Source organism: Perca flavescens, chromosome 4 (assembly GCF_004354835.1).
Source record: "Perca flavescens isolate YP-PL-M2 chromosome 4, PFLA_1.0, whole genome shotgun sequence".
Lineage (NCBI taxonomy): Eukaryota > Metazoa > Chordata > Actinopteri > Perciformes > Percidae > Perca > Perca flavescens.
Window position 1 is genome coordinate 12,404,866 of NC_041334.1, and position 18,538 is coordinate 12,423,403.

Genomic DNA, 18,538 nt, shown 5'->3' on the forward strand with positions numbered 1-18,538 from the left:
GAGTCGGTTCGTTGAGAATAATAGAACGCACCATATATACAGTATAGCAATGCAACCTGTCTAAACAGAGCCTTAATGTAGGTTTACGTAGGTTGGGGTTGCATTGTAATACAAAAAATATATAATTACATTTAGTATTCAGTATTTTAATTTGGTCATTTTTTTCATTCTTTACATTTATATATCCTATTTTTTCTCGTGGCAGAATTGATCTTCCATAGACTACATATGACAACGCAGTACAGTGTCCTTGGATTTTTTTTCCCACTCTCGACTTTTCTCACGCCTTCGTCTCCGCTCATCTGCTGTGATTGGCTTTTTGCTATGACAGCTTCCGCCCTGCATGTAAACTGCAGCTCTGATTAGTTGAAACATCTGACCTACGCAGAGTTCACGCCTTGTCTCCGGCAGAGGACAGGTTAAACATGGCGGCGTCTGTGAGGTGCTTTCTCCGTTCAGGAAAGGTACTGAAAATATTATCTTTTGTATAAAATTTTGCATTTGTAGATGATTAGTTTCCGTAATGGCGTCTCTCTGTCTTTTCTACAGAATGCCGTGTCGGCTCTGGGCCGGCGGGGATTTCACAAGAGTGCTCCGGCCGCTGTGCAGGTCAGTGTTAGCAGCGTTGCAGGCTAGCTTTAGCTAGCTAACACTCCAGCTGTTGTTTTTATGGTTTTTATGTTGTTTAACTACAGAGTTAATGACAAAGTACAGCTGACAGTTGTAATTGTCAGTGGTTACATGGTCGGACTATGTTTCACAGCTGGTTTAACCATAGACTGTGTAATATAACGTTAAGTTTAAGGGTTACTGCTGTTGTCACTGAACCGAGATGTCACATCCTGTCAAACCTAATTTTCATCTATTAAACACATGTAGAAAAAAAAAACCGTTTACTGTGAAAACCCATTTCCGCTCATGTCATGAAAAAGAAATCCTGTCATAATGAGAAACTTTCTCAAAGTAATGACGTAAGTCATTATCTTGAGATACTAAATAATTATTTTGAGATATTCCCCTTATAATGACTTGCAGAATGTTTTTCATCACATTAGCGAAAATGGGCTTTCATAGTTCATTGGTTGGTTGAAGCAACAGAAAACATTAACACCAGAAATATAACAATTTAGCGGTCAACTGGATGGATGGATGGATGGATGGATGGATGGAGTTTCTTTCTTTATCCCCGGAGGGAAATACCTTTATGTCAGTTCACAAACGAAAAACACTGAACAAAGAATCATTTTAGGGAATCAATCAAATATTAAAATTAAAACCACAATCAAAATGTCAAAAACACATTATAAGAGCTAAAAGTATGCCCTTTTAATTAGGTGTGCAGATGAGCGGATATGCATTGGGTTTGCAAAATGGAGGTTATTATAAATGATATGTACAAAAAGATATATATTTGGGATGGTAATGGGGCAATGCCTCATCATCATGCAAATCAAATAATCAGAGTAAGCCTAACACAACCTTATGTCCTTCTTTCTCTAAACAATTTTTATATATACTGTATACGTATATAAATGTTTATGTAAAATGTACAAAAATATAAAAAAGGCTATTGCAGGAGTAGTAAAACATATAAGTTAAGTAGTTGTAAAAACTACATTTGCGACATTCATTGCATTTCTGATTAGAGTTTCTGTAGTCCTCCCAGACAGTTTGAATGAAATCTGTATATAAAAATGTATTACAGACCTCACTAACAGGATGGCTTGACATGTAAAAGACATGAGAATAAACTCTGTCCTCTGGGTGACAGTAGTGGGTCTGTACTGACTGCAGCCAACGCTGTTGTTTGTTTATTTACTTTTTCCAGATGATGGTCCGTGATGCCCTGAACCAGGCGATGGACGAGGAGCTGGAGAGGGATGAGCGGGTGTTCCTGTTGGGGGAGGAGGTGGCCCAGTACGACGGAGCCTACAAGGTGAGTAGACGCTCCGTAGAACATAGTGGACGAGTTTCATAAAGAGCAGTTTTGACGTATTTCAGCACATTGTCTTTTGCGAGATGCTAACTAGCCAGTGATTGGACCAGATACGGGACAGTTAGATTAATATTGCTTGTTGTTGTCATTTCAGTCACACTTCCTCCTTCCCAAAACCTGTTTCTATCACAGTTATACACTCAGGCTGTGAGTCAAATTCAGTAAAAGAATCAGAAAGGAGTTTATTGCCACCGTAGTTACCCTACGTGGAATTTGCCTTGGTGATTGGTGCACACAAATAAATATATTAAACATGAATACCAATAAACAATAAATACAGAAACTGAGACAAATTATATACACAATATATACAAAAAGCTAAAAGCTACAGAATGGTGAAATAAAGATCAGGCTAACATGAGCTGTAGGTCATTTTAACATTGGACATTTCAGCAGCTCAGCCTTTTATCTTAGTGCAGCCACATTTATTTTAGTCTCTTTAAAGGAAAACTACGGTTTGTTTAGCTTGGGTGTTATTGCCGCAGTTATGGTCATCATTTCGATCAATAATAACATTGTTCTTCTCACCAAGTTCATAGCTGAGATCAGTAAGAACAAGTCCAGCAGGGCAAGTAACATGAACAGTCAGACGATTGGCACGTGCTTTATATTTTTCCCTAATAGAACGCGTACCGTAAACTTTATCGGGAACAAGGAATGTTACATAGGTGTGTGTGTGTGTGTTTGTGTGTGTGTGTGTGTGTGTAGGTGAGCAGGGGTCTGTGGAAAAAGTATGGAGACAAACGCATCATCGACACTCCGATCACAGAGGTGAGACTCTATGCCATTTTGCCCTTTACAAATGTTCTCTTTTGTACTCTAAACTAAATCAGCTCTCTCTCTCTGGTGCAGATGGGCTTTGCCGGCATCGCAGTGGGAGCCGCCATGGTGAGTTTCTTTTCATCCACAACAACGTAAAAGGCTTGAAACATGGTCCACCTAGTTATACAAACTCAAATGACAAGGCCTGGACCTCATGGCAAAAACGCATGTCCCTGGGTAACATACTGAATGTGCGCTCTTAATAGTGTGTATAAAATAAGGGTGTAGTCTCTGTGATGTCACCCGTAGGTTTCTATAGAGCTAAAATGAATGGCCATCTTGGCAGTGCCTGATGTCACCTAAATCCTAGCTCATCCTGGATATAATTTGGACGTGGTCTGACTCAGGTGTTGGGACAGGTGTTAGTTGCTAGGAGTGGACCTGTGAAGACCTCCACTAGATCATTTTTTATATTACAGCAATAAATAAATACAAACATTATCATGAAAAATACTAAATTAAAATTAGTTCAGTGCAATAAATGCCAATTTAAAGTAGAGTGAGACCTCTTCCTGCTGCTCTCCCTTTCCCTTCTTTGTCGCATGGGGGATATACATGTCAGAACAGCCAATAGGATCTCTCTCTCACTCTCACTCACTTACTTACTCACTCACTCACTCTGAAAGGACCTGTGATTGGCCAAGGACTCCCGTGACGGCTAGATTTACTAAAGCCTGAAAACAAAGCAAAGAGGAGGTGTTATTAATTATTGTTTTATCTTGGACCACTTGAATTACAATATGCTGAAAGATTAAAATGGAATTTTGCCCGTTAAGTTCAAGTTACAAAATATATTGTCATATGCACAGTAAGGAAACATGTGTCCCTGTACAATGAAATATCTTCTCACGATCACCTAGCTCTCTATTTTCTGTGTGCCCTGAAAATAAATCTGGTAAATTTCTCATTCATTTCTCCCTTTGACGTTTTGGAAAAATCCGTATATAAGAGTTTTAGGTCATGCCTTAGACTAACCAGATGGTACGTGACTCATAAGCATTTCGAGTGAAAAAACGAACAGAAAATCCCCAAAAAGTGTACATATCGTCATTTCAGAGCAAAGGAAGTACTCATCCCATAAACCACCGCGCACCACTGAATAAAGGAAGCTACGTTAGTTTAGCTAACAGCATGTGAATTTGCCGGGCGGCCAGTAGTTATCTGTCTGTGAATATGGGGCCCGGAGCTTCTGAAGGAGGGGTTGTATTTATTTGGCAGCTTGAGTTCAAACATCAACAGTCTTTGCCCAGCATCACTTACTGCACCTTTTTAATACTAATGAAAGCCAGCCATGACAGCACACCTGATTACTCTTCAGAAACTCTTCAGATTTAACAAGATGTCTCTGCTGTGCACGTGTCCACGTTATTTTGTCAACATGACTTGTTTCCCACCCCCAGCAGCTCTCACTAACGTTACCTTTGTCCCAACCCCTCCCCCCCTCCTCCTCCCCCCTCCTCCTCCCTCCTCCTCCCAGGCTGGCCTGAGACCCATCTGTGAGTTCATGACCTTTAACTTCTCCATGCAAGCCATTGACCAGATCATCAATTCTGCGGCAAAGACCTACTACATGTCAGCCGGTTTCCAGTCGGTGCCCATTGTCTTCAGAGGGCCCAACGGAGCATCGGCAGGCGTCGCCGCACAGCACTCGCAGTGCTTCGCTGCATGGTGCGTTCCCTGACACCTGATACTGTTGCTGTTGTTACTCTCACTTTTTACAACTTGGATCTTATTTTCGTAGTTTTGTCCATTATTTTATCAGTAATAATACATTGTAATCACCAAGGTAACAGCTGAGATGTGGGTAAAAAAGAAAAGACAATTAAAGTTCCAAAAAGAAGATAAGTAGTAGTAGTAGTAGTAGTAGTAGTAGTAGTAGTAGTAGTAGGTGAAGTAACAGTATGTGATGTTGGTCTGGCAGTAACAGTTGCTGTGTCCGTCTGCAGGTACGCTCACTGTCCAGGCCTGAAGGTTGTGAGTCCCTGGAACGCAGAAGATGCCAAAGGTCTCCTGAAATCAGCCATCAGAGACGACAACCCTGGTGAGACACCGCACTACAGCAGGTCAAAGTCCAACACCACAAAAAAAAAAAAGTACCACAAAGTTTGGGCTGCCGCATGTAAAGCTCACTGCTGTGGTCCACATGTGGAGCAGGTTCTTTCTCCTCAAGTGGATTTTGATATCTGGACACATCTAGAAAGTCAGAAACAATGTCCGAGCCAACGTTCGTGATTTTCTTTTGTAATTGGAATGTATTGCATTGTAATTTAGAGTCTAATTGTTTTATACTTGGAGAGAGGGATGCGTTTATACCTTTTCAACATCGGACTAGAATGCGTCCCAAACCACCTCCGGAGGTTTGACCAGTCTTGAATGTATTTACACTTAGATTTTTGTAAGCTACCGAACTGCCTGAGACCCATGAAGTGACTAGTGTAAATGGGGTTTACACTGAACTGTGTGCGTGCGTGTGTGTGTGCGTGCGTGTGTGTGCGTTGCAGTGGTGTTCCTGGAGAACGAGCTGATGTACGGTGTTCCCTTCGAGATGTCAGAGGAGTCCCAGTCCAAAGACTTCACCATTCCCATTGGCAAGGCCAAGGTGGAGAGACAAGGTGAGACTTGGTTGTACCAAACCTGGCAACCAGTCACAGCAGATAGTTCCAGCATGTAGATCAGTATCACAAGCTGGTCTTTGTCTTACACTTTGGGGGGAAAAAGGCGGCAAACAAAATGTTGAACTGTTCTTCTGAATTTGCAGAAATCACTACAGAGGGCGAATAGATGGGTGCAACAGTCTGTAATAGTGTTTTATAGAATTTTCTTTTTTGATTTTGATGATTTGCATAAAAAAATAGAAAATGAGTTTTGTTCCCATTTATGTGGTGATTTAAAACGGCTTGCTAACTTGTTAACCCTTGTGTTGTCTTCCCATCAACCATGAACTTGTTGTCCTTCCTGGTCAAAATTGAAAATGAATTTTTTTCGCTTTTTTTCCAGTTATTTGATGCTTTCAGAAAGTTTTTGTCACTTTTCTTAACACTTTTTAATTCATGATCAATAAACCTAATTTATATGACATTATACCTACTTTTTGAGTTGGGGAAAAAAAGCAGAAATTGCGAATTATTTTGACTAATTAAGATCAGAAGATGTTGAGTGGATTACCACAGACTGGTACATGTCAAAGCTTGGTCAGGATGCTGTTTTGAAACAATAAAAAAAAAAAAAAAAATTTTTCAAATGCTATAAAACACAAGTAATCAATTAATTTTACATGCGAACAATGTTATATCTAGGTTCCATACAACGTACGTGCATGCATTCATGTTATTTTGGGCAATTTGTTTGAAAGAAACCCATATTTCTGATTATAAAAAACACTTTGAAAACCCAAGGGTTAAGTGAAATGTGACCTAAACCTCTCTTCTTCTCCTTTCTGTGTTTCAGGGACTCATGTCTCTTTGGTCACTCACTCTCGCTACGTCAGTCACTGCCTGGACGCTGCCGTGGTCCTCGCCAAGGAGGGAATCGAGTGCGAGGTAGAGGAAGGAACACGCCTGTCGTCCCACGCAGATGACCCGTGCTCTGCGGCCTGTTAACCACTTCCTGTCTGTCTTTGTGTCAGGTGATCAACCTGCGCACCATCCGTCCTCTGGATGTGGAGTGTATTGAGACCAGCGTGATGAAGACCAACCACCTGGTGACGGTGGAGGGCGGCTGGCCTCAGTTTGGGGTTGGAGCGGAGATCTGCGCCAGGATCATGGAAGGTAACAGCTGACGCGCTGCTTTAAAGCCCTTTTCAGACCTTTGAGGATGTCCCATTGCTGTTTTGTCTTTTGTGCTCATTTGTTAGTACGTTCACTAAGTGACTTACTATTTCTTACGTCTTCATCCAGACGTGGCCGGACTATAAGAAACGCGTGCTCCGTGGACATTAAATGACAATTTTAAAACGTATCTATTCAGCATTGCTTTTAACTCACTGTCACTCTTGCTAGGCCTTCCCCTGTTTTTATTTTGATCTTTCACATATTCTATTGTTCTTAGCATACCTGTTTTTGATATTTGCTGCATGCCTGTTGTTTGTTGCTAATTCGACTGCTTGGTTTAATCACACGTGTCTGCACTTGTTTTAATTTGCGTGATTTTGTTTGTTTTGTGGTTTCTCACTTTGCTGTATGAAAAGTGCTATATAAATAAAGTTATTATTATAAAGTCAGGAATCTCAGAGTAGTAGCTGTGACGGTATGGCTCTTTTCTTACCGCGGTGAAAAAGTAACATATCGCCACGGTTAAAGGAGAAATCCGGCACAAAATGAACCTAGGGGTTAATAACACGTGTACCGAGTCGACCGTTCTCTGGGACATTCTTTCATGCTAATCGAATGTGACCCATTTTAGCGCAAACCGCTAATAGTCAGGGCACTGGAAAAGTAAAACGAAAACACTATTTCTATACCACTAACAAGGCTCAAAATAGCACCACACTTCCACGGTAGCATAATGAGGCTCCCTACATGTAAACCAGAAGCATTGAGAACTTTGTAAGTGTACAGACCGTTTATTAAAAAGGTAGTTAATCGTGATCAAATGAAGGGAGGGTGGGCGCTGTTGAGCGTGGAGCGATATGGAGCGGAGTAGCTGGGAGCGAAGGGAATGAAGAGCTCCACGAGCAAGGAGCGGACATTCTCACCTTTCTCACCATCTAGAGAATTGAGGCCACCAGCTAAACTATAATCTTCAACCTCCTACGTGTGTTTTCAGGTCCTGCCTTCAACTACCTGGATGCTCCGGCCACCAGGGTGACGGGCGTCGACATCCCCATGCCGTATGCCAAAATCCTGGAGGACAACAGCCTGCCGCAGATCAAAGACATCATCTTCTCTGTTAAAAAGACCCTCAATGTCTGAAACGCACACACACACGAGGCAAACCCACCTGAATCCTTCTTTGTCTTGTTCACACAGACGGTAAAAAAAAACCGTTTGAACCATGTGTAAATACAGCCAAACAGTTCCTTTTTAAAAATGCTCCAGATTGTAATGTTTTTTTGCCAGATGTTGGCCAATGAAACGCACAGCTGTCTATCTGCGCCGAGAGCAGTGGACACACACGGTTCGGTCAAGTTGTCGACTCTGTAAGTCTGTTACAAACTCGACGAAATCTCCGTGTGGCTCTGACTGCTCTCTCCATTTTCTTCCCTTCAAAATAAAAGTTTCTATTTGGGGAAGTTCACTAACAACAAATCATGTTTGCTCCTGCATGCTCTGAAATTTAGACTTGCAGACTGGTTACAACTTAATTTTTACTCTCGCTAGTTTTGTTTTTAATAAACTCCCACATTTCTAACCACCAAAACATATAATACTCAATCTATTAAACGTAATTCCTTCCACTTACACAGACTGGTTTGTCTCTAAAAAAAAAAAAAAAAAAAAAAAAAAAGCAGCAGTGAAGTAGACCGAGCGAGCCGGAGTGCTGGAGGTGGAGTGTGGTCAGGAATATTTATTGTAGCTGCAGCAGCTCTGTGGATGTTTTTGCTGCTTTAAATGACTCTGTTACAGAAATAAAAAAATGTTTTGAGTCCTTCATGCTGTTTCATTCTTTTACACCACAATGTATCTTCCTTTTTCTAAAGGCCCTGACACACCAACACGATTTTCGGCCGTCGGACAGTCTGGCGAGGTCAGTGACTTGAGTGTGTGTGTGTGTGTGTGTGTGTTCCGTGCGGTTGTCGGCCTTCATTTTGGCCGACCTGACTTGCTGGGTCGGAAAGCGGGCAGTCGGACTCAATGACCAATCTGATTGGTGGAGTGCTAACCCGGAAATGACGAGCGGGATGAGCGTGACGAACGCCTCAAATCTTTTAAACTGACCTTTTGTTGATCTGAAATGACAGACTCAGCAACTGCATGGCCTATTTCTTTCTTAAAATGTTTTCAGAAACAAGTTTCGGTGAACTATTTTCGTAAAATACGATATGATATTCCAAACAAAGCCACCATTGTGCCCGGTTTTAAAATCTGGGAACAGCCAGACCCACGTGACGTGTTTGTCCAATCAGCTGCCGGTTTTAGTTTTTTTTTTTTTTTTTGGGTGACAATTCAGATTAGCGCCACCCGCTCTCATGGAGACGTATTACGTCTTGCGCACGCGCAGAACGTACGCTCAAGTCGGCGCCGGGGCGGTGTGTTCCGAGGCACTTTTTTGACCAACTCGGGGAGTCTGATCAGTCTGACTGGCTGGTGTGTCGGAGCCTTAATAATTCAGGAGTCCATCCTGTTAAAACCAGATAACAGGTAAGAAATAGATTTTTTTTTTTTTCCACTAGGTTTGACTTCCATTAATTATTTAGGGGACTTTTATTTCATAAGTCCACATTTATTTCACTTATTTTTTTTATTTCAATTTCTTATATTCAAACGAAGGGGGCGTGGTTATGCTCACAGACGCAGACCTGTGGCATGTTGGTGTTTTGTGTGTGTTCAGAGACGATGTGTAGGCGATCGGGGGGGGATGGAGGGGAACTAGGATGTTGAGCTTTCATATACCTGCTGTATCATGATATAGCACAATGTATTAGTTGATCTAAATCTGCAAGGTATAATGTAATGTTAATTAATGTAATATTGAATAAATGTAAAGTAAGAAATACATTTGCCTATAGTATAAAGTACCATGAAATGGAAATAATCCAGTAAAGTACAAGTACCTCAACACTGTATTTGAAGGTGCTGTAGGTAGGGTTGGGAAGATCCAGGACTTAGCCAAAACAATTTGAACATCAACAACTTCTCAGTCCCTCCCCGCGTTTCCGCTAAAGGTCAAAATGGTCTCCAAAGACGGTCTACGGAAAGCCGTTCTACTCCCTATTCAGCCCCATTGTGTCGAATTTGGTTGCAGTTCCACCAGAGTTCCACTGGGGGGTGATCGCGGTCCAGTGCAAAATGAATGGGACCCTATGGAGCTAGACGGCTAAATGTGTCTCTTTTGCCTGATTGTCGTTGAGAAATCTTAGATTTGATTGTAGTTTTTGCAAGTTCAACATGGATTATAGGTCGAAAGTTGAATGAACGAGTACTTATGTCCTTTCGATTTCTTACAGGGTGAGTCGTTGATGCCCGTAACACGCTAGCATTCTGCTAATGAATGCTGATTGGTCAGTGAAAGACTGATTACGATCGGAGATCTCGCTTGACGGCATCCGAAGCGGAACCAGAATGTCAGAGTGAATATTTCGGCTTGGTCTTTAAAACATTAGTAAACCTCTTTCTAGCACTAGTACAGCAGATTAATGGGATATTTCAAGAGAATCGTTCAAATTGGTATAGAAGCATGAAATTTGGCACAGATACTCTCTAAGGGTCACTTTTTGGGAAAAAGGCATTGGCCACCCAAACATTCAACATGGCGGCCATTTTTTCAAGATGGCCGCTATTTCTGTCAAATGCTCATTATGTCAATCGTTCAAACAGTGATGTAGGCATAACATTTTGTGAAAATACTCTCTTAAGAATGTTTTTTTGGAAAACGGTGCTGGTCCCTCAAAAATTCAAGATGGCAACCTTTTTTCAAGATGGCTGCCATTTCTCTTGAATCCTTTCATACATTTTTGACAGAAATGGTGGCCATCTTGAAAATGGTCGCCATCCTGAACTTTTGAGTGGCACATACCTTTTTCCAAAAGAGTGTTCCTTGAAGAGTATTTCTGCCTAATTTTATAATTGCATCCCCATATGAACAATTGAAATAATTAATATTCGACAGGAACGGTGGCCATCTTTAAAAATGGCGGCCATCTTGAATTTTTGAGGGACAAGCATCTATTTCCATTAACATGTCCTTTAGAGAGTATTTGTATCAAATTTTATGCTTGGATCACTGATATAATAAGCATTGAATAGCAATGGCGGCCATCTTGAAAAATGGCCACCATATTGAATTTTTGAGTGGCCAACGCCTTTTTCCAAAATAGTGGCCCTTAGAGTATCTGTGCCAAATTTCATGCTTGTATACCAAAGTGAACGATTTTTTTACTAATCTGCTGTACTACACGTGTATTGACCGGGAGCGCCTAACCTGTCCAATAGGACCCTTCTCCTGTCAGCTGTGTTGTCGATGCCTCGAGAGAAGAAAGGAAGCGACTCAGAGCTTGCCGTAAAGCAGTATCTCTGGCCGTATGAGTTTATGACGTCATTGACATTTTAAAAGGCTTTTTAGAACAAAAAAGCCACTTTAAAAAAATGTATTTTCTTAGCCTCCCCTTTGAAATGCAACATTCAAATTACTACAAAAAATTACATCCTGAGAAAAGTGGATTTTGAGGGGTATAGCTCCATAGAGTCCCATTCATTCTGCACTGGCCTGTGAGCGCCCCCTATATGGAACTCTGGTGGAACTGCAACCAGTCCAGAAGCCGGAAGTATCGAGAGAGTGAAACTACTTCCCTTATTAGAAATTTTTCGCGGTCTCCTACGACCCTCCCCCCCCACAAGGGAGAGTGAATGCGTGTGCCTGAGTGATTGACACACAGTTACACACCCCCTGGCCCTGATTGGTACAACTGAACAGTATTTTTGCACTACAGGCTGTAGGTGCTGCCAGATTCTTTTTTTTTTTTTTTTTTTTTTTTAATGACCTGCTTCATTGCTTCATGTAGTTCTACTGGAACATAGGGTCAGTTTCAGCAAATATGACAGAAAGTTAGTTTTATAAATCTTACCTACTGCACTTCTAAGTACAGTTGAGTAACTGTACTTGGGTCATTTCACCACTGTTCTTTCTATAGAAAATCGAGCAACATCACAGCAAAATCAAAACATAAAAAAAAAATGAGCAATCTAAATCATTGCTTTTCCTTATGGGTAAATAAACCAAATTTTATAAAGTGAAAGAAAAGTCAGGATTAATTCTGAAAGCCCCAAATCTGCAACAGGAGCAGCAACAAGTGAGTCACCGACAGAGAAACAAGACCGTTAAGGACCTTAAACATTTTTATTGGCAAACTTTTACAGGAAGTTCTGCATCAGCCTGGCGGAACATCAGATCTGAGAGCAACAGGCAATAAAACACATCGGTTACAGTCCTCAACATAAACACGTCAAAAATAAACTATTCTGAAGAAGCTTTGAAGAACTCAAAAGAACAAACCCTCGTTACGAATGAAACTGTATCACATCCTCTCCTGGTTCAAAAAAAAAAAAAAAAACTTAATTTCGTCGCTTTCTAATTAAGAGAGAAAAGTTCAGCCGCGTTTCTAGAAATGGTGGACTTATTACTAAGTGAACACCACAGAAAACCATAAGCACTTTTATCGTTTGTGTCCTTAATTTCATAACGTCTTGGAAAGAACCATTTCATCTGCTGCTAATTATAGGGAAAACATTGGGACGTTATTCTCCATCCGTCTGAAGACCGATTTCACTTCTGTGTTCTTCCATTTTCAGCTGACCTGCTGTGCTTTGATTAAAAACACAAAGTGACGCTAGTTTAGTCAGAATTGGAAGTGAAAGAATTTCATTTTTCTTTACTTAAAAAGTCAAGATTTTTGACGAAATTGAACTTGATTTTTGACATTTTTCTGAAAGCTCAGATATAAAAAAAGGTGCTTCATAACCTGGGTCTGAAAACCAAACATACTGTATATGGAAGCCCGTCGTTAGTCAAAGTCGGTTTGAGTGGTTATTTAATGTTTATAGTGTGATTTTTATCCCTCACACGACCAACTCTGTAATCACACAACCATCTTGAGTTGTCAGATGACGTGAACGGGACTTGAACACAGCATGAAGGCCTCAGCATGCTTCAAACAAGCCCATTGAAGCCTAGATTCTGTTCTCATGGGTTCACTGTGGCCAACAAACAAAGAAAAGGAGGGAAAAAAACAAAATTGTGATAAATTCCAGGTCCTTTTTTGTGTGCATCCACTCGGCTCCCAAAAACCGTTAAAACAAACACAGCTTCAGTCTATAAACAGGAGAAGCCTAAACAGTTTAGAACGTCCACAGAGTTCAGAATGAAAAATCAAACCATTTTCTGTTCCTGTGAGTTTACGAACTTTACTTTGTGTCTGAATCCTTCTGAGGAACTTTAAACTCAAAGAGCTGCAGCGACTTTTTAACCCTGAATCAAGATTCAAAATTAATAGTTTTTTACCTCCTGATAACTTCCATCGTCTGGATCGACAAGAGCAGAACTGACTCCTGCTGCTGGTCACTTATCTGTAATCGAACTGTCAGATATTTAAACGTTTACACAGATTTATTGGTGCCTGATGGCTTTTTTTCAAGGCATGTTTGGGGGGTTGCTCAGCCTCTCTGAAGCCAAAGATTTGGCGTTTTCTTCCCATCGTACTTTCTACATGTACTATTCGCCCTAAAGTGGAGTTTTGTTTTTTCCCCTCAGGAGGCCACAGGCAATTTGGTACTAACTATATGGAAATATTTTGAGAGTACACATTCCAGTTTTCAAGATGAAAGTTAGCCTCTTACTAGTAGTTTAACTGGGAAGTGTGGAGCTAACAGTTTCAAATCTGCTAAAATCTTCGAATCGAAACATTATTCTGAAAACATGATTTCTTTTCTTTAATGAATGCAACTTAATCATATTCAGGTTAAAATGTGGATTTGTTCTCACGAGTCTTTCTTCTTGAAATTACTAAATTCTTTTCGTAGCGTGCCTTTTTAATGACGAATGTCCAATGTCTTTTATCCCCAAGTGGACCTAGTACTCCAATCGTATGTCCTTACAATTAGTACCAAATTGCATAGTTCTGTCCAGAAACCTTCCTAAGATTTAAGAAATGTCATCTCAGTTCCTTTCTAGTAAATTACTAGGAAACTTCTGGAAAACAAAATGTTACCAAAAAAAAAAATGGAAATTTTGGAAGCCGCTACCATCGTATGAGAAACAAGGACAAAAGAGGAAGTTGGTTGATTTTGAGATCCAGCTAACCTGAGACACACCACCATCAGGGGCACGTTCAATCTCAAAACACAGTACGCGCCGCTTTTCCTCAGAACCGCGTGAAAAACCGCGTGCAGCGAGCTTTAAGGTAGGTTTTCTCCCGTTTGGTGGGTGTGTCCGAGATGTTATCCAATCAGCGGCGACATGTAGTATACTTGTAGTGATAGAATGCAGTGCGCTTGTGCGCAAAGCAGGTGCTTCAACGACCACCGTTTCGGTTCAAATAAACTTTTTTTTGCTACGTTTTGTCGTGGCTGAACGTGTCCCAGGGGTTAAACCAATGCAGCTGATCATGTGATCAATCAGCTGTGGGGGTGTTATTAGTCTGACTTTGAGGGGAGCTGTTCTGTGTTGTGAGGCATTTCTGGGATCAAATTAACTCGTTTCTGGCCCAAACTGATTTTCAACATCAAAATAAGAATTTAAAGTAAAGCCCTCATTGGTTTCCCTCCAGTTACTGATGTCCTACAATTCCCAGAATCCCTTTCAATACCCCCCCCAGAGATGAGGTCGGGACCTCTGTCCTGCTCTCTGATTGGAGGTGAGCCTGGGCGAGGCCTAAAAAGTCTTAGGGAGCCGATAGGTCAGATCGTCCGACTTCTGAGTGTCCTTTCAGCAGGCCCAGCCTCACCACCACGACCCGCCTCTTCTTCTGCTCCGACCCTTCATCCTCATCATCATCCTCCTCCTCTTCATCCACCTCCTCCCTCTCCTTCCGCTTCCCCCTCTCCTTCCTCTTCTCCTCCTTCCTCTGCTTTTTCGCCTTCTTCCTCCTCTTCTTCTCCATCTCTGCCTTTTCCTCCTCTACCTGTTGCACTTGTACCTCTACCGCATCCATTTCTTCCTCCTCTACCGCCATATCCATTTCCTCGCCTTCTTCCTGATCCTCCTCCTCCTCTTCTTCATCGTCATCGTCCTCCTCTTCCTCATCATCATCATCATCTTCTTCTTCTTCTTCTTCCTCCTCCTCCTCCTCCTCCTCTTCTTCTTCAATATCCTCTTCCTCCACGTCTGACATCTGTTCTCCTTTCATCTGCCGTCCATTCTGTGTTAGCTGACAGGAAAAGAGCACAAAGTTAAGAAACAAGAATGATGTTCTCATCAACAATCCTCTCTTAGATATGTTTTTTTTTTTTTTTTTTTTTCTTCTTCTGTCTAACCTGTTATTCCTCTTGTGACCCTTAGAAGGTTCAGCGCCTTGGTTTGGGAACCACTAGCCTTAAGGTGCTGAAACACTAGGCAGACGGAAAGAACTAGTGTCGATGAAGGCCGACTGTGTCTTGGCCAAAAAGCAATTGAACACAACACTAAGAGTTCAGTCAACTGCCAACCAGCACGCACGTTCTGTGCCTGCGTGAGAAGAAATAACTCTCCACTCCGGCAGGCGACAGTAATCTATTTGGCATTCAAAAAGGAAAACCGCTATGACGAAAGCGGACAGCGGGAGACGGCTAACCAGACGGGCTGTCATCCGTTCTCCCGGCAAAGAATTGTCCCTGCGGTGGGGAAGCATAAAATGAGCCGAGCATAGTTTCCACTGATCTGGTGATAGCAATGGGTTTTCCTACGCTGTGACAAAAGTGTGTGAATTAAACATTACGTTTTTGAATTTTACTAATTTAGTGGGCGGGCTGGCCATCTGACTAGTGAGCTTGCTTGGACGGTGCTCAGTTCTCAGGCTAGCACCAACCACGGTGCTGAGGGAGAGAGGCCTACAGTCTTTATATTAAGCTTTACGGTATTGGACATTATAGTTTTTGTTTCAGCCAGTCAGAGTGATTCTTCTCACGATATCTCCGACGCCGATTCAACAGGTTAATTCACCTGAGGAAAAAAAAGCCAATGGGGTCGACTAGCGGCGACGACTCCTAAATCAGACAAGCCGTTCGACGAGTACAACTGTATACTTCCTTTAGATGTTCATTTCATCTTTATTTGCGGTCGTTTTGTCTCCCCCTATTGTTGATGAGATACGGTCTAGCCGCCGCCAACGTATGTGCAAGCAAGTTAGTTGTGAGCCCTGCACCACCAGCACCACCGATCATGATACTCACCGTCTTCTTCTTGCCGTTTCGGAGCCTGTGCAGCAGTAACCTGACCGTGTCTTTGTTCTGACACAGTCCCATGGTGTTGAGGGCGTCAAGAGCAGTGCCAGAGCAGCCCTGCAGGCGCAGCTCTGCCCCGAGAGCGGCCTGCAGGAAGTTGTTCTTCCAGATGTTCCTGGTGAAGAGCGGGATGGAGAGCGCCAACACGGCCCGGCGCTCCAGCAGAGTCTGGGCCTGGTCCTCTGACATCTGGCTGCACACACACACACACACAAAAAAAAACAGAACAGATGCTCATCAGGTCGCTGACCCACGCCTAACCAGATTTTGATCCAAGGACCCCATGATGAGGTCTAAGTAGATAATAAAAAAAAATAAAAATGAAATTAGAATTCCTTGATTTTTTTTTACTTGGCACGTGTTAAAGCTCCGTGGACTGTGAACTGTGAGACTTACTTGCTGCTCTTAGAGAGAGCGGTGATGTCGGGGAACAGCGCGGTGAGGCAGGTGGTGACGAGTGGAGCTTTGTCCTGGGCCCAGTTCAGACAGCGCCGCCAGGGGAAGGAAGACAGGGGCTTTCTGTTCGACACCTTCTGATGAAAGGGACTGTCTGTCTGCCTTGTCAGCGCCTTCATCTGTACCGTACATAACAATGAAGAAACAAGTGCTATGTGCCTTATGAAGACTTAAAGTTGGATACATTTATCCGGATTAACAAGTTTATCAACCAGGAGGAGCTTCTGTCCTCACCTCTTCTTTCAGCTGTTTGCTCCAGAACTCCATCATGGGCTTCCGGGCGCCTTTGGCAGACCAGAGCATTTTGAAAGCAGACTTGTAGCAGGACTTGCTCACCAGCAGCGCCGCTTTGCTCTTCTTCCCCATCCTGCGACCTCTCTTATTCTTGTCTTTCACCACTGACTGCAGCCAGCCACACCAAGGACAAAAACAGCAAACATCAAACATTAAAACGTCTTAATGCATCCCAAGTGTATGACCATATCAATGGTTTGTGTGCAGAGTGGTAGCCCTCTGTGTAAATCTGAGGCCTATATGGCAGAATCGCCTGGATTGTGATACCACTGTTATCAATATCGCTATTGTATCACTTACACATACCCGTTTTGTCTGAGGCGGTTTCAGCCACAGAGTCCTCTTCCCGCTCTGTTTGCGTTTGCATTTGTTCCTGATGACCTGTGCACAGGTCTCGCAAAGGAAGGACTTCTCGTTCACTGTGGCGTCTGGGAAGACCCACTGCACAGTCTCCGGGTTGCTGAAGGTGTACACTGCCCTCCGGTTGAACCTGCGGCCCTGCCGCTCGAACTCAAACTTACAGGTGACGCAGTTCTTGTCCTCCGGCCGCTTAGGACGCCAGCGGCCAATTCCCATTACAGGAGAGATGGCAGCAGCACATTTAGTGGCATCTATTTCTTGGGGGTCCTCTTCGGACTTCGGCGGAGTAGACACCTCCACATCATTTCCACCGGGGCAGTCCACTTCGGCACCCACGGCCGGTTCGGGAAGCACCACCGGCAGGGTGGGCTGCCCTGGGGAGCTATGCTCGGGTTCAGCCGCTGTCGTAAAGCTTTCCTGCGCGGGGACTCCACCGTCAGCCGCCGGTGTAACAGAGGAGGAAGACGCCTCCGTCGAAGTTAAGTTACTGGCCGCAGTGTGGGCATAGTCGTGGTCGTTTGGTTCGGATGGTGGACCAGTTTCATTATCGTTCCCCGCGTTGGTCTCGGCGTTTTCACTCGCCATAATGTATGAAGGCTCTCGGGTTTGAGTCAACAGTCGAAATACGCAGAAAGATAAACTCTGTCAGCGAGCATCACTGCTCTCAGAGCAGCAGGCTAACGGTAACTTACAAGCTAACACTGAACCCTCCAGAGGAAGAAAAACAAACTAAATAGAATTTCCAGGCAGATGTTTCAAAGTTAAACTCTCCTGACCGCTTTAAGCGACGTGTGCAACAAAGTTTTTTGAATATTACAAAGTGGCGGGGACAAAATATAGTCTGTTTTGTAGTATGAATAGTTCCAGAGTAGATTGAAAGAAGAGCTGTGACCAACAGGATGTAGCCACTGATAAACAAAATAGTTTCCGTTTCTGTTAACCGACAGGCTGCTGGCGTCCCCACGTGTTGGGAGGCAGATACTACATGTCTCTACAGATGGATGGATGGATGGATGGATAGAAGCACAAATATTACACACTATGCTATTTTACTAGTATAAAAACTGCTGTAACAATTAAGTTATATTTATTATTTTATTCACATTTATCAAATCTGAACACTTAATTATTAAGTCATATAGGTTTTACACAGACTGTTAATATTTACATTACCACAGATTTCCTACTACTATATTACTATTATTAAGAAAAAGTGGTAGCTTTAAGGTCATTCCAAACTTTGTATGACTTTGTATTATGACCTCAGTATTTATAAAATCATTTTTACTGCTCTGAATATATACAGTACACTGATCAGTGGTGTAAACGTAGCTACAATTCAAATCACACCAAGAGCTATCTTGAGACACTTTACAGATAGAGTAGATGTAGACCCCACTCTATAATTTACAAAGACCCAACAATTCCAGTAATTCCCACAAGAGCGAGCATTTAGTGTGACAGTGGCGAGGAAAAACTTCCTTTTAGGCAGAACCTTGAATGGTGAGAAAAACTTCCTTTTAGGGAGAAACCTCAGACA

The 18,538-nt window shown here is 42.5% G+C and overlaps 2 protein-coding genes across 2 annotated transcripts; one reads left to right on the forward strand and one right to left on the reverse strand.

Moving 5' to 3' along the window:
• Positions 1-349: 349 nt before the first annotated feature.
• Positions 350-8,271, forward strand: pdhb (pyruvate dehydrogenase E1 subunit beta). The gene is made up of 11 exons (XM_028575696.1): positions 350-464; positions 550-609; positions 1,829-1,936; positions 2,705-2,767; positions 2,849-2,884; positions 4,296-4,486; positions 4,765-4,859; positions 5,320-5,430; positions 6,266-6,357; positions 6,444-6,585; positions 7,583-8,271. The coding sequence occupies exons 1-11, from the start codon at positions 426-428 to the stop codon at positions 7,726-7,728; spliced, it is 1,083 nt and encodes a 360-aa protein (XP_028431497.1). The 5' UTR covers positions 350-425; the 3' UTR covers positions 7,729-8,271.
• A 6,242-nt stretch (positions 8,272-14,513) lies between these two features.
• On the reverse strand, positions 14,514-17,934 carry LOC114554250 (bromo and FHA domain-containing protein DDB_G0267958; the record flags this gene model as incomplete). The annotated part of the gene is made up of 5 exons (XM_028575962.1): positions 16,945-17,934; positions 16,579-16,746; positions 16,285-16,463; positions 15,838-16,081; positions 14,514-14,837 (listed from the first exon to the last, which is right to left on the reverse strand). Coding segments are annotated over exons 1-5 (1,554 nt in total), but the record flags the coding sequence as incomplete, so codon positions are not given.
• Positions 17,935-18,538: the final 604 nt, after the last annotated feature.

Coding starts and splice junctions, on each gene's coding strand:
- pdhb (XM_028575696.1), top strand. CDS start 426: ATGGCGGCGTCTGTGAGGTGCTTTCTCCGTTCAGGAAAG. Junction 465..549: donor GCTTTCTCCGTTCAGGAAAG/GTACTGAAAATA, acceptor TCTTTTCTACAG/AATGCCGTGTCGGCTCTGGG. Junction 6,358..6,443: donor AGGAGGGAATCGAGTGCGAG/GTAGAGGAAGGA, acceptor TCTTTGTGTCAG/GTGATCAACCTGCGCACCAT.